Source organism: Schistocerca piceifrons, chromosome 4 (assembly GCF_021461385.2).
Source record: "Schistocerca piceifrons isolate TAMUIC-IGC-003096 chromosome 4, iqSchPice1.1, whole genome shotgun sequence".
In the NCBI taxonomy this organism is placed as follows: domain Eukaryota; kingdom Metazoa; phylum Arthropoda; class Insecta; order Orthoptera; family Acrididae; genus Schistocerca; species Schistocerca piceifrons.
Window position 1 is genome coordinate 200,081,797 of NC_060141.1, and position 12,390 is coordinate 200,094,186.

The 12,390-nt window shown below is 41.9% G+C and overlaps 1 protein-coding gene across 1 annotated transcript in view; it reads left to right on the forward strand.

The window, feature by feature from the left end:
• The window catches only part of LOC124795729 (hematopoietically-expressed homeobox protein hhex), a 174,438-nt gene that overhangs the window by 136,189 nt on the left and 25,859 nt on the right, over nucleotides 1-12,390 (forward strand). The window contains exon 3 of the mRNA XM_047259812.1: nucleotides 1,087-1,137. Coding sequence (XP_047115768.1) covers nucleotides 1,087-1,137 — 51 coding nt within the window. The remainder of the gene's footprint in view (nucleotides 1-1,086; nucleotides 1,138-12,390) is intronic.

The following is a 12,390-nucleotide window of genomic DNA, read 5'->3' on the forward strand; positions in this document are numbered from 1 at the left end:
ATTCCTTGATAAGACACACAGTATTAGCCTGTCCAGTTTTCTTATCAATGTTATGCAAATGAGCCTCCCTCTCCTCACCAGTTCTGCGGAGAACCTCTTCATTTCTTACCACACCAGTTTACCTCATATTCTGCATCTCTCTGTAGCACCATATCCCAAACGCTTCGATTCCTTTCTTTCAATGTTTGCTACAGTCCATGGTACACTTCCATACATTGATGTGCTGCAAACGTACATTTTCAAAAATTCGTACCTCAGATTAAGGCCAATGTTTGATAGCAGTAGAATCCTTTTGGTCAGAAATTCTCTCTTCGCCTATACTAGTCTTCTTTTTATGTCGTTCTTGCTTCGTCCACCAAGTGTTATATTGTTTCCAAGATAGTAGAGTACCTATTCAGTTTGTCTAATTTTCGTCTACTATTTCGCCGTCTCCGTGGTTTAATATCGTTATCCAATTTTCTGTTCTGGCAGTCAAACAGAGAACACGTTCCACCAACCCGTTACTGGCTCCCAGCGATCATCTCATGCGGGATCACCGTACCCCATACCACGTTACTCCGCTACGATAGCATCTGTCTTTCTGTGTGAACGGCCACTTGCTGCGCCTCTCGGCTGCTCGTATCCGCTACACCTAAAGATTTCGCAACTTGCGTCTAAATTTAATATTTCTTATAATAAAAGCACTGAAAAACGTAGAATGCCTGACGCGTAGTGACGAGAACTGTCACACTAACAATCACGTCTTTCATCTTTTATTTCCTGGTTCTCTGTTCAATTTGCTGTTTTCGACCGCTGTGTTTAAATCTAGATCAATGAAGCAGCAACGACTGAGACTTCTTTATCCACAACTTTCCACGACACGGAAAAGAACATAACTATTGATCATAATCGAAGAAAAAAGCAAAGAATGGAGACTAAAATGTTTCACAAGTGATAAGGAGCCATATTCTGTTTCACACAGAAAAAGGATACAATTCATTTCTACATTGAGAGTAGCAAAATCGTATTGATATACTTGGGAAATCATAAGCTACTTCTGTCCGACAAGATCAATTCCATAGATTAACTGTGGTTATTTCGTTTCAGGTGAAGACCTGGTTCCAGAATAGGAGGGCGAAATGGAGGAGAGCAAGCCAAGTAAGTAAAGTCATTAGTCCAACATTTGCAACTACACAAATTGAGAAGCAAGGTACCCTAGTATTATTAACATTTAAAATTCCATTTTACTGCAACGTAAAATTAGAAATCACTGGAACGGATATACCAGCCTAATTTCTTGATTTTCTTTGAGTTATTGCTGATTTATAAAGGGACCCGTCAGGATAGCCGAGAGCGCTAACGCGCTGCTTCCTGGACTCAGGTAGGCGCGCCGGCCCCAGATCGAATCCGCCCGGCGGATTAACGACGACGGCCGGCGTCCCGACCAGCCTGGATGTCGTTTTTAGGCGGTTTTACACATCCTACTAGGTGAATAGCGGGCTGGTCCCAACGTCCCGACTCAGTTACACGACTCGCAGACATTTGAACCGCATTCACACTATTTCACGATTTACACTAGACGCAGACAGCTAGGGTACACTCCTTCTGTTCAAAAATGTTCAAATGTGTGTGAAATCTTATGGGACTTAACTGCTAAGGTCATCAGTCCCTAAGCTTACACACTACTTAACCTAAAGTATCCTAAGGACAAACACACACCCATGCCCGAGGGAGGACTCGAACCTCCGCCGGGACCAGCCGCACAGTCTATGACTGCAGCACCTTAGACCGCTCGGCTAATGCCACGCGGCCACTCCTTCCGTCCCGGGGGAGTATGGGGTGTCGGCAGAAAGGGCATCCGGCCACCCTGCGCAAAATGTGGGATAACGGTGGTAGCAAAATAAGAAGAAGAAAGATTGCTGATTTATAAATGACACTCACAACAAGACCATGAAACGGTTCCGGTTATAATCCCCACAGGTTGTACGACATTCAGCCCACTGTGAGACGAGACGATCAATACCTGTTGAGACCCACTCTTGCATTTCCTCGTCCTACTGAAACCAACGTCTGCGATGTCTTTCTTCAGGTCGTCAGAGGTGTGAAAATCACATGATGAAAGATCAGGGCTCTAAGGAGGATGTGTTTCGCAACCAAATGACTGAAGCAGTGATGGCACTGTGGAAGTGGATGTTACCGTGCAACAGGATGATTCTGTCCGACAGCACTCCTGAATCTTTTGACTTTATGGTGCGATGGAGTTTCTGCAACTTTTCTTTATAGCACTACACAATGATTGTTGTTCCACCCTCTAGGAACTTGACGAGAGAGGGTCCCTGCACTTTAAGGTGGTCATGACCTTGTCGGAACTTGTGTGAACAGTCTAACATTGCATCATCCGTAGTAATGCCTGGATCTTTCACCGTGTGATTATCACATCTTTGGCGACCTGCATAAGAACATGCATAGACATCGTATTCTGCTGGACGAGGAAATGCAAGAATGAGTTCGTCAGCGACCGAGCGCTTTCTGCGAAACGGGAATTGATCTGTCGTCTTCCAGTGGGATAAATATCCTAACCAATTTGATGATTACTTCTGAATGAACCATTCCATCGCTCCGTTGTGGCGGCTGTTCGATTTTCATGTGAATGCCCCTCATAGCTGACACATACCGTGCTGAAACTTCCTGGCAGATGCGAACGGTGTGCCCGATCGTGATACGAACCTGGAACCTTGCCGATCGGCTCGAGGTTGATCTCCCGGTTTGGCAAGAAGTTTTAATCCGACAGGAAGTCGCAAAACTGCGTGCACTCCGCTGCAGAGAGAAAAATTTGTTCGGGGAACAGCGGATTACTCCACAGCAAACCCGTGAATAGGTGGAACATGTACTAAGTTATTCCTCTAGGCTCTCTCTCATTTCTAAATATCAAGGTCACGAATCACACATATAGACAATAGCTTCCACCTTTCACACTGTGTTTTAGTATTAATACAGTCAGAGCAGTCATGTCAGAAAATCTTTCGACGGCCAGGTATTCATACAACTCCCATGTGTTGAAGAAGTGCCTAAGAAATTTTCTCAGGGAATTTTTCAGTCCCTCTCTGTCTTCCCTAGTGTTTTCCCGTCGAACGGGGCCCAATGTTAAGGTAATCTGGCGAATTTATTATTTTTATTTTGACTGTTGCCGGATGTATATCCTGCCATCACAGTAGCCATTCAAGTATGGCATATCGTGTGCTCCATCTGCCTGTGAATCGTATAAATTTTGTTGTGTTTGCTATAATATTGTAGGTGCATAGAGGTTTAGGATCAGCTTAAACGGACATGGATAACCCCCTAAACATCGCACTCAGGCTGGCCTTTGTATGAGGCAAATGGTAGTGAATTTGCCGCACTGATTCTATCTAGATCTAGTTCACCTTCCTGTCTCGCATGCTAGCACGCTGCAAGTTACCCAGTTACGCAGTTACGCAGATTGTTAGAACTAAACAAATTTCGATCCCGGATTGGTTTTAAGTATTTTTCTAACTAGTAATACGACGCTCGCCTGTGACAGTACTTACACACTTGACAAAGCATAGATACTCAATGATCTATATTATATACTACACTGTCAATACATTGCAAGTGTTGAAAGAGTCACATACACCGTCAAACGATTATTACTGTATGCTGGGTAGGTTGGCTTGTTTAGTGTTGTGCATTCCTGGGAGTATTTTCGGTGGGTTACGTGTTCTTCTTAAACAGGGCACTGTAGAATGCTTTCTGCAACGCGTAATAACGCTTCGGCCGTACGTGGTGTTACTTGCCATAGGCTGTCGTGGAACATCGTTTATCGTGTATGTGGGAGCAACGAAATGCATCGACCGACATATTTGTGAAATATTGTATTGAGTCATACTTTGGAATGAAGATTAATGCCTGAGTGTCCAGAAATGTAAATGATAGGAGCTATGAATGAAGGAAAGTAGTATGCCTGATAAACCGCACGTGTGAGCAGAACTAGCACATTTAATTCTTGGCCTAGGTTACAGACGATAAATAGTTATGTGTTAAGAGTCATGAGAGGGGGACTAGAACCTGACTTATAATTTGGAAATTATTATATAGTGGCGTGGCTTATACCAGAATGAAAGGAGAACTGTGATAAAAAATTAAACAGAGTGTTATAAACAACTGCTGTTGCAGAAAGGAAAAATGATTAAGATTTAATGTCCCATCAACGTTCAGGTCATTAGAGACGGTATTGCTATTGACTTTAACTGTGAATCCAATACATTCAGTATTCGTACAGACTGTTTTCACTTCGAGAAACATTTGTTAATCTGATCTGTCATCAGAAATATGCAGGATCCCGAGTATGACAATGATAATTATCTGATATACAATCAGTTAAGAACTGTCATCTAATAGTCCAATGCCAATATTGCGATACTACAGGATGTGTCAAATAAAGGTGGTCCGGACAGGTGGATACGATTGGACGTGAATGTATGCATATAACCACACCCCGTGACCCGCACACCATGTGTACGCCTGCCTTGTGATCCACACCTGTTCATTGCAGCACATTTGCAAAGTCTTCACGTCTGACAGAATTTTTAGTAGTCAGTCTGATCACGGCCCTGCTGGCCACCCAGGTCACTTGATCTGTCTGTTACTTTCTGTGGGCAGTCCTCAAGTCTAAAGTGTATCGCAAAAACCCTCACAGTCTGCAAGACCTGCAGCAGAACATTTCTGATGAGACTGCAGTAATTCCAGCAGTTATCCCCTCTCCACCTTCAATTTACATATAATTCCATCAGTCCAGCTTCGATCCACCTTCAGCAACTCACTGAACTGGACCCAAAAATGCCAAGAGATGAATGGTAGTCACTTTCAACATTTGCTACAGTCTGGTTAGAGCTACATTTCCTTCCCTCTTCTGTTTCTTTGTATCCCAGAACTCTGTTTTCAGGGTTACTTTTACACTACTGGCCGTTAAAATTGCTACACCACGAAGATGACGTGCTACAGACGCGAAATTTAAACGACAGGAAGACGACGCTGTGATATGCAAATGATTAGATTTTCAGAGCATTCACACAAGGTTGGCGCCGGTGGCGACACCTACAACGTGCTGACATGAGGAAAGTTTCCAACCGATTTCGCATACACAAACAGCAGTTGACCGGCGTTGCCTGGTGAAACGTTGTTGTGATGCCTCGTGTAAGGAGGAGAAATGCGTATCATCACGTTTCCGACTTTGATAAAGGTCGGATTGTAGCCTGTCGCGATTGCGGTTTATCGTATCACGACATTGCTGCTCGCGTTGGTCGATATCCAATGACTGTTAGCAGAATATGGAATCGGTGGGTTCAGGAGGGTTATACGGAACGCAGTGCTGGATCCCAAAGGCCTCGTATCACTAGCAGTCGAGATGACAGGCATCTTATCCGCATGGCTGTAACGGATCGTGCAGCCACGTCTCGATCCCTGAGTCAACAGATGGGGACGTTTGCAAGACAACAACCATCTGCACGAACAGTTCGACGACGTTTGCAGCAGCATGGACTATCAGCTCGGAGACCATGGCTGCGGTTACCCTTGACACAGCATCACAGACACGAGCACCCACGATGGTGTACTCAACGACGAACCTGGGTGCACGAATGGCAAAACGTCATTTTTTCGGGTGAATCCAGGTTCCCTTTACAGCATCATGATGGCCGCATCCGTGTTTGGCGAATCGCGGTGAACGCACATTGGAAGCGTGTATTCGTCATCGCCATACTGGCGTATCACCCGGCGTGATGATATGGGGTGCCATTGGTTACACGTCTCGGTCACCTCTTGTTCTCATTGACGGCACTTTGAACAGTGGACGTTACATTTCAGATGTGTTACGACCCGTGGCTCTACCCTTCTTTCGATCCCTGATAAACCCTACATTTCAGCAGGATAATACACGACCGCATGTTGCAGGTCCTGTTCGGGCCTGGCCAGCACATTCTCCAGATCTCTCACCAACTGAAAACGTCTGGTCAATGGTGGCCGAGCAACTGGCTCGTCACAATACGCCAGTCACTACTCTTGATGAACTGTGGTATCGTGTTGAAGCCGCATGGGCAGCTGTACCTGTACATGCCATCCAAGCTCTGTTTGACTCAATGCCCAGGCGTATCAAGGCCGTTATTAAGGCCAGAGGTGGTTGTTCTGGGTACTGATTTCTCAGGATCTATGCACCCAAACTGCGTGAAATTGTAACCACATGTCGGTTGTAGTATAATACATTTGTCCAGTGAATACCCGTTTATGATCTGCATTTCTTCTCGGTGTAGCAATTTTAATGGCCAGTAGTGTATTTACCCCACCTTGTACAATAAGTAAACCTTGTAGTAGGCTTATAGTCTCCAGTATCAGAGTGTTCAAAATAACTTCAGGTTGATCGATGATTTACATGTAAAGTGAAATAAGCTCGATAACGAATATTGTTAGGTTTGACAATACATCTGATCGCCATTCGGTGCACTTCACATGTCTGAATCTGTTAATTTGCTCGATCAGTTCTTCCGAGATGACATTTCGCTACTACATGCTAAGACTGTTTTTCTTATATTCAACTCCACATCCGCCAAACACAGATTAAAAGAAAATTTGGTTCCGCAGACGCTGTGTTACATGAAGGCGTGCTGAAAAGTAATGCCTGTGATTCTTTAAAGTGAAAAGTATTAAAATAAAACAAACCTTATTAACATTCTGCTTCCTTATTCTTCATTTCTATGTATTTCTATGTATTTCCCGCTGGAAGGGTCCGAATAGCAGTGTGTAACATGACAGTGTGTAAGGGAACTAGTCGCTGCGTGAGAAACAGTGTGCATATATCGAGTTTCGAATTCAAAGAGTTCACTGTCATGGATCAACCTCCATACATCCGATTTTCATTCCCGATTTGGCCCCATCTGATTTTCACCTACTTCGAAAACTTAAATGATACCTTCGAGAAATTCCCTTGGATAACGATGAAGCGATGCAAGCAGGTATGTTGCAGCTCCGTCAACAATGCGAAACATTCTGCAGTGACGGTATGAACAAACTGATCTCTCGTTAGGAGAAATGTGTTCATCACCAGAGTGAGCAAGTTGAGAAAAAATATGCAGACATTGAGATTAAAAATGTAGAATGTTAATAACGTATGTTTTATTTAAAAAGCTAAAGGATACCTTACATAAAAATTCGGAGGCATTACTTTTCAGCAGGCCTTCGTATTTTAATGAAATATTTTATTCATCACTATTACTCAATTTCAACCACTTGGTAAAGGTGATGAGATTAAAATTGCCAATTTGTAACGAAAAAAGTGTTTCACTCAAATGGAGCACAACGTCTGAGGACCCATGTCTTCTTTTTTATGCGTTAAGAGTTTAATTTATGCTCTCTAAAAACAAATACGCTCGCACTATTAACAATAACCTCCTAAACTTGGCCACACCTATATTTACGACAACTTAATCATAAACGAATACTACTGCTTATTATTTGTAGCTAGGAAACTACCTGCTAGAAGAGAATTAGATTACAGTAATTTAGTTTTCTTTCACCTATCTTTACGGAGGGTACTCATGAAGTTTTAATTATCAACTCAAAAAAATCGTATTGGCACCCGATAATGTTGTAATGTAGTGATGGTGTTAGCTCTCCCCTCATTTTCATTCTTCAGTACGACACATTTTCCCAATGGTGCATGATTTTTGACTACCTCAGCTGCAGAAGTCGTCTGCTCAGGAAATGTTCAACCGCAGAAACCACCTCGTCGTCAGTCCAAAAATGTGTGCCACGTAATGATATTTTCACCAGATAAAAAGGAAGACCAAACACCCTGTATTTAGGGCTCCAAGCGCTGGAGTATTCCGTGTTGAATAAAAAGGATCGCTGAGACTTAGAAATCTTTAGTCAAAGACACGACCGGTTTTTTAAACTATATTTGCACATATATTTGCCGTTTATCCGTATACAAATGTATAAACAAGCTTTTCAGAATTCTGGCAATGGTAGGTAATGCAATGTAAAGGCGATTAGGTTTGTGTCTTCTTACATTCATTTCATAGAAGCCCGGGGCCCTCCAGGGAGAAGTTGAGGCATTTCTTTCGTGATGCCGGCACCTGATAGCTTCCGGAACCACTTTGCCCACCATCATCACTATACCCGGCCCTCGGCTACCAGAATTACAGACGTGTACCTGCAAACAAAAAGAAAATATTTACGTAACTGAAATTTTTTGTTGTGACTATTTAATCCTTGTGACTGTCGCTCGTATGTTAGACTTTTTTAAGGTTTTATTGTTGTAGACGTCGTTTATAGTTAGTTAAGTCTTAGGAATTCCTTTCCACATTTCTCACCAATTTCCTGTAATGCGATGTTTCAGTAAAAAGAGAGAGGGAGAAACGAGAAGATGGGAGGGTTCAGGTCGCGCTTCGGAAATAGTTGGCGATTTTTAATGTGCTGTTATTGTGTGCGTCTCGTAAAAGTTTTAGAATGTACTAATATGCCAAATTCGTAATCTTTATTGTAGTATACGCTACGATAAACGTTTGTGAATAGTTTAAACCTCGTAATGGACCAGAATTCTCATCCCGTTCCATGATACGACGGATACTGTGCTATCAGCCACGCTGTCGCAGTACGCCTCATTGGCTGACTCAGAACTTCAGCTAGTCACTTCCTTCTTCCATGTGACTTTTTATTGCTATCAAAATTAGGTTAACCTTCGACACGATGCACTAACGACACTACTGATGACTTTATGGACAATTAGACACAGTCAATGAAGGGCTTTACTGTATGGTTAAATGATAAGGGCGTCCTCTTGGGTAAAATATTCTGGAGGTAAAATAGTCCCCCATTCGGATCTCCGGGCGGGGACTACGCAAGAGGACGCCGTTATCAGGAGAAAGAAAACTGGCATTCTACGGATCGGAGAGTGGAATGTCAGATCCCTTAATCGGGCAGGTAGGTTAAAAAATTTAAAACGGGAAACGGATAGGTTAAATTTAGATATAGTGGGAATTAGTGAAGTTCGGTGGTAGGAGGAACAAGACTTCTGGTCAGATGAATACAGGGTTATAAATACAAAATCAAATAGGGGTAATGCAGTAGTAGGTTTAATAATGAATAAAAAAGTAGGAGTGCGGGTAAGCTACTACAAACAGCATAGTGAACGCATTATAGTGGCCAAGATAGACACGAAGCCCATGCCTACTACAGTAGTACAAGTTGAGAGGCACCCACATGCCTTGCTCATACTGTGGCATCAAGCAGTCAGGCCTGCAAGATGAGTGGTCTGCCAAGCGAGTGGATTCATTTTTATTTATCAAGTAACATGAACTCTAGTACTCACACTTAAGTTACAAGTTATCCTCCTATATGATTATTACGCAACGGAAACACGCATCTGACTATCAGTAATTTACAGAACTCTGACTGTACACTACGCACTGGCAATACCACATTTCCTTTTTGTCTTTTATTTAACGGCTTTTGTCAACACCTGGCCACCGCACTGAATATGAATGGCGCACACATTATAAATTCGGGACATTATGACTACATACAATTCGAAGGAAAAGTCCACCAATCTTTTTCTTTTCACTATCTTATTTATTCCGATAAATTCTCTAACCTAAACACACAAATTCTGTAACCTACAACAATAACACATGAGAAATTCCGCCCAGTGGGCATGGCTTTACAATGGTGAACCTCTATATTATGGTCTCGTAATTATTTTCAACGCTAAAGTGCACTTTCTGGATAGGCTGGTGGATCTTTTATTATACCTCACACTTCGACTCTCACAATCATCATCACTAAACTTTCCTCCAGACCGAGCGGTACCGAAGGAACAAGCATAACCCACTAATCTTTTGAAACTACCTCGCTACTCTCCCATGCAAACCACACATACCCAAATTACATGACATACACCACACTACAACATGAAATACTACACAGAGAATAGTCACAACATTATCACTTTCGGCTTTCCCACTTCAATTAATATTTACCCCAATTTTACACGACACTGCCCCACTTCATAATTCCACTTTCCTACTCTGAACTCTGGAGATATATGCACGTCTTCCTGTGCAATGCAAGCCAAGTGGCGTTGCTGGATAGACGGCCGACTCACCTTGCTTCTCTCTCAGAGTTTGAATCTAGCGTCACACGGAATCATATCACGCAAAGTAATATCAAGAACGTATTCATCACACACGCGAGTCCTCAACTGATACCATGGACGAGTACTTCTCTTTATCTTTTGTCTCATACACAGTTTGAGACTCACACAGTACTCACCACGTGGAAGTACTCGTCTCTAATTTCAAGTCCTGCACACGCCATTTCTTAAATATTTCAACTTATGGTACACACGCTATTTCTTAAATATTTCAACTTATTGTACACACGCTAGTAATTCAGCTTAACTTAAGCACACGGAAGTATTTCAACTCATTGCTACACGTGGTTTCATTGTGACCGTTGGTCACTTCCGAAGATTACTACAATCCCATTAATATTACCTTCCTGACATTTAATTCTCCCCACAAAAGTTCCTGAAATAGAGAAATTAATATTTCAAACTACTCTTAAATATTCCACATGCATACCATGTCTCCACTCTTTCGTCATTACGGAGCACAACTAAAACAGGTCTTAACAGCACAAGATCCAGGGGCAGAGTGTTGAAACATGGCCGTTCTCTAGGTCATCTCGCACCTCTGTCGAGGTGGGGGAAGACCATGCTACCGTATTGGTCAGCCACATTTCAGGCGCTCAAAGCTCAGGTAAATTTCATCTCTTTGGTCCCACCAAAGGTGGCCAAAGGATCGACTCAAAGATGATCATATATTCACACTCACTATCTGCGGTTAGCAGACGACCATACATTCATTCATTTCACAGATCTCACCGAACTGGATGTAGGGATTTACTTTGTGGGAGTGCACATGTGATCAATTAAATAAACAGTCATTCTTTCCCACACTGGTATCCGGCTTCGTTGTATTAATTGAAATTGAGTTATTTTACAAAAAAAATGTGTTGTTCTGACAAAAATAATGAAGTATGTTGTACCTATTTTCAATGTCGGGCGGTACTGTACCGTTTCACCACCGGCTACCCATGCAGAAAAAAATGGCACGGTACTATCCTTGCAATGCGAGGGTAGTTGCGAACATGTTTTTTTTTAAGAAAACTGTATTAGAACAAACGTAGCAAGTCATCAAAATATCCAGGAGGAGACCTTAGCGCGTGGTGACCTCAAATAGACGACCAAATGCTATTACTTTACCAAATTATTGACACAGTTGTTGCATTATTGTACTCTCCACAATCCGGAGTAACGTACACATACATATTTACAACAATCCAAATGACAAATAAAACATCACATCATACAAATAAAAGATAACGGTGAGATAAAAATTGGCTTAGGTACCGCGATCTCCGTTATTTTTAGGAGTAATCCAGTCTTCAATAATTCTAAAACAAATAAAAAAATACTAATTGTACTGATGAAATTTTAAATAGCTCACCGTCCAAACACAGAACAAGTAATCTGACATTCATAAAATGCGTTGTAATAATCTTTACACTGCAATGTCTAAATACAAAACGATATCAACAAAAGAAAAAAAATTTCGTACACTAGTTACACGTAGAAGTCAGGCTCCATATCAATACACGCAATAAATAGTTAGCAATAAGTCCTTGAATCCACCAGTAGCTCTTGTGTCTTACTCTACTGCTCATTTCTTTGTTGTTACACATTTGGACGACAAGATCTTGCATTTCGACTAGCCTTCGTTACACTTTAATGTGAAATATCACCACTGTGATAATGAAAATAAGTGGCTTCAGTCAACACACCAACAAGATCATTACTGTCCATGACATCAAAATGCATCAGTTAATTCCGATATTTGTTGTGCAAGGCAAATCCTTGTCACCTGTGACAACCTTACTGATCAATGCTACAAGAGCCGCTACGTTAGTATTACGCCACTGGCTAATAATTAAAGCATCATTGTACCAAATATTCTAATAAACATGCTACGTGAACATGATAACCCAGAACAAACAAAAAACAAACACTAACTATTCTAAACACAAATGTTAATGAAATCCAATTACACTTGCTGTCCTTTCAGGAATGAAACATATAAAAAAATTTACACAATTACAAGTACAAATACATTATTCCCTATCTTGTGAGTCACACGGAATCATTTCATTCTGTGATTTTCTTGGGGTCTAAAAAGTTGCTGACAGGTTCCCTAGAAACACTGTCTCGGTGTCAAAGCTCTCCCATGGTTACCCGGACGAAAGTCTTTAAGTCACTCAAATCGGCATTTTGAACACGCACTGAAC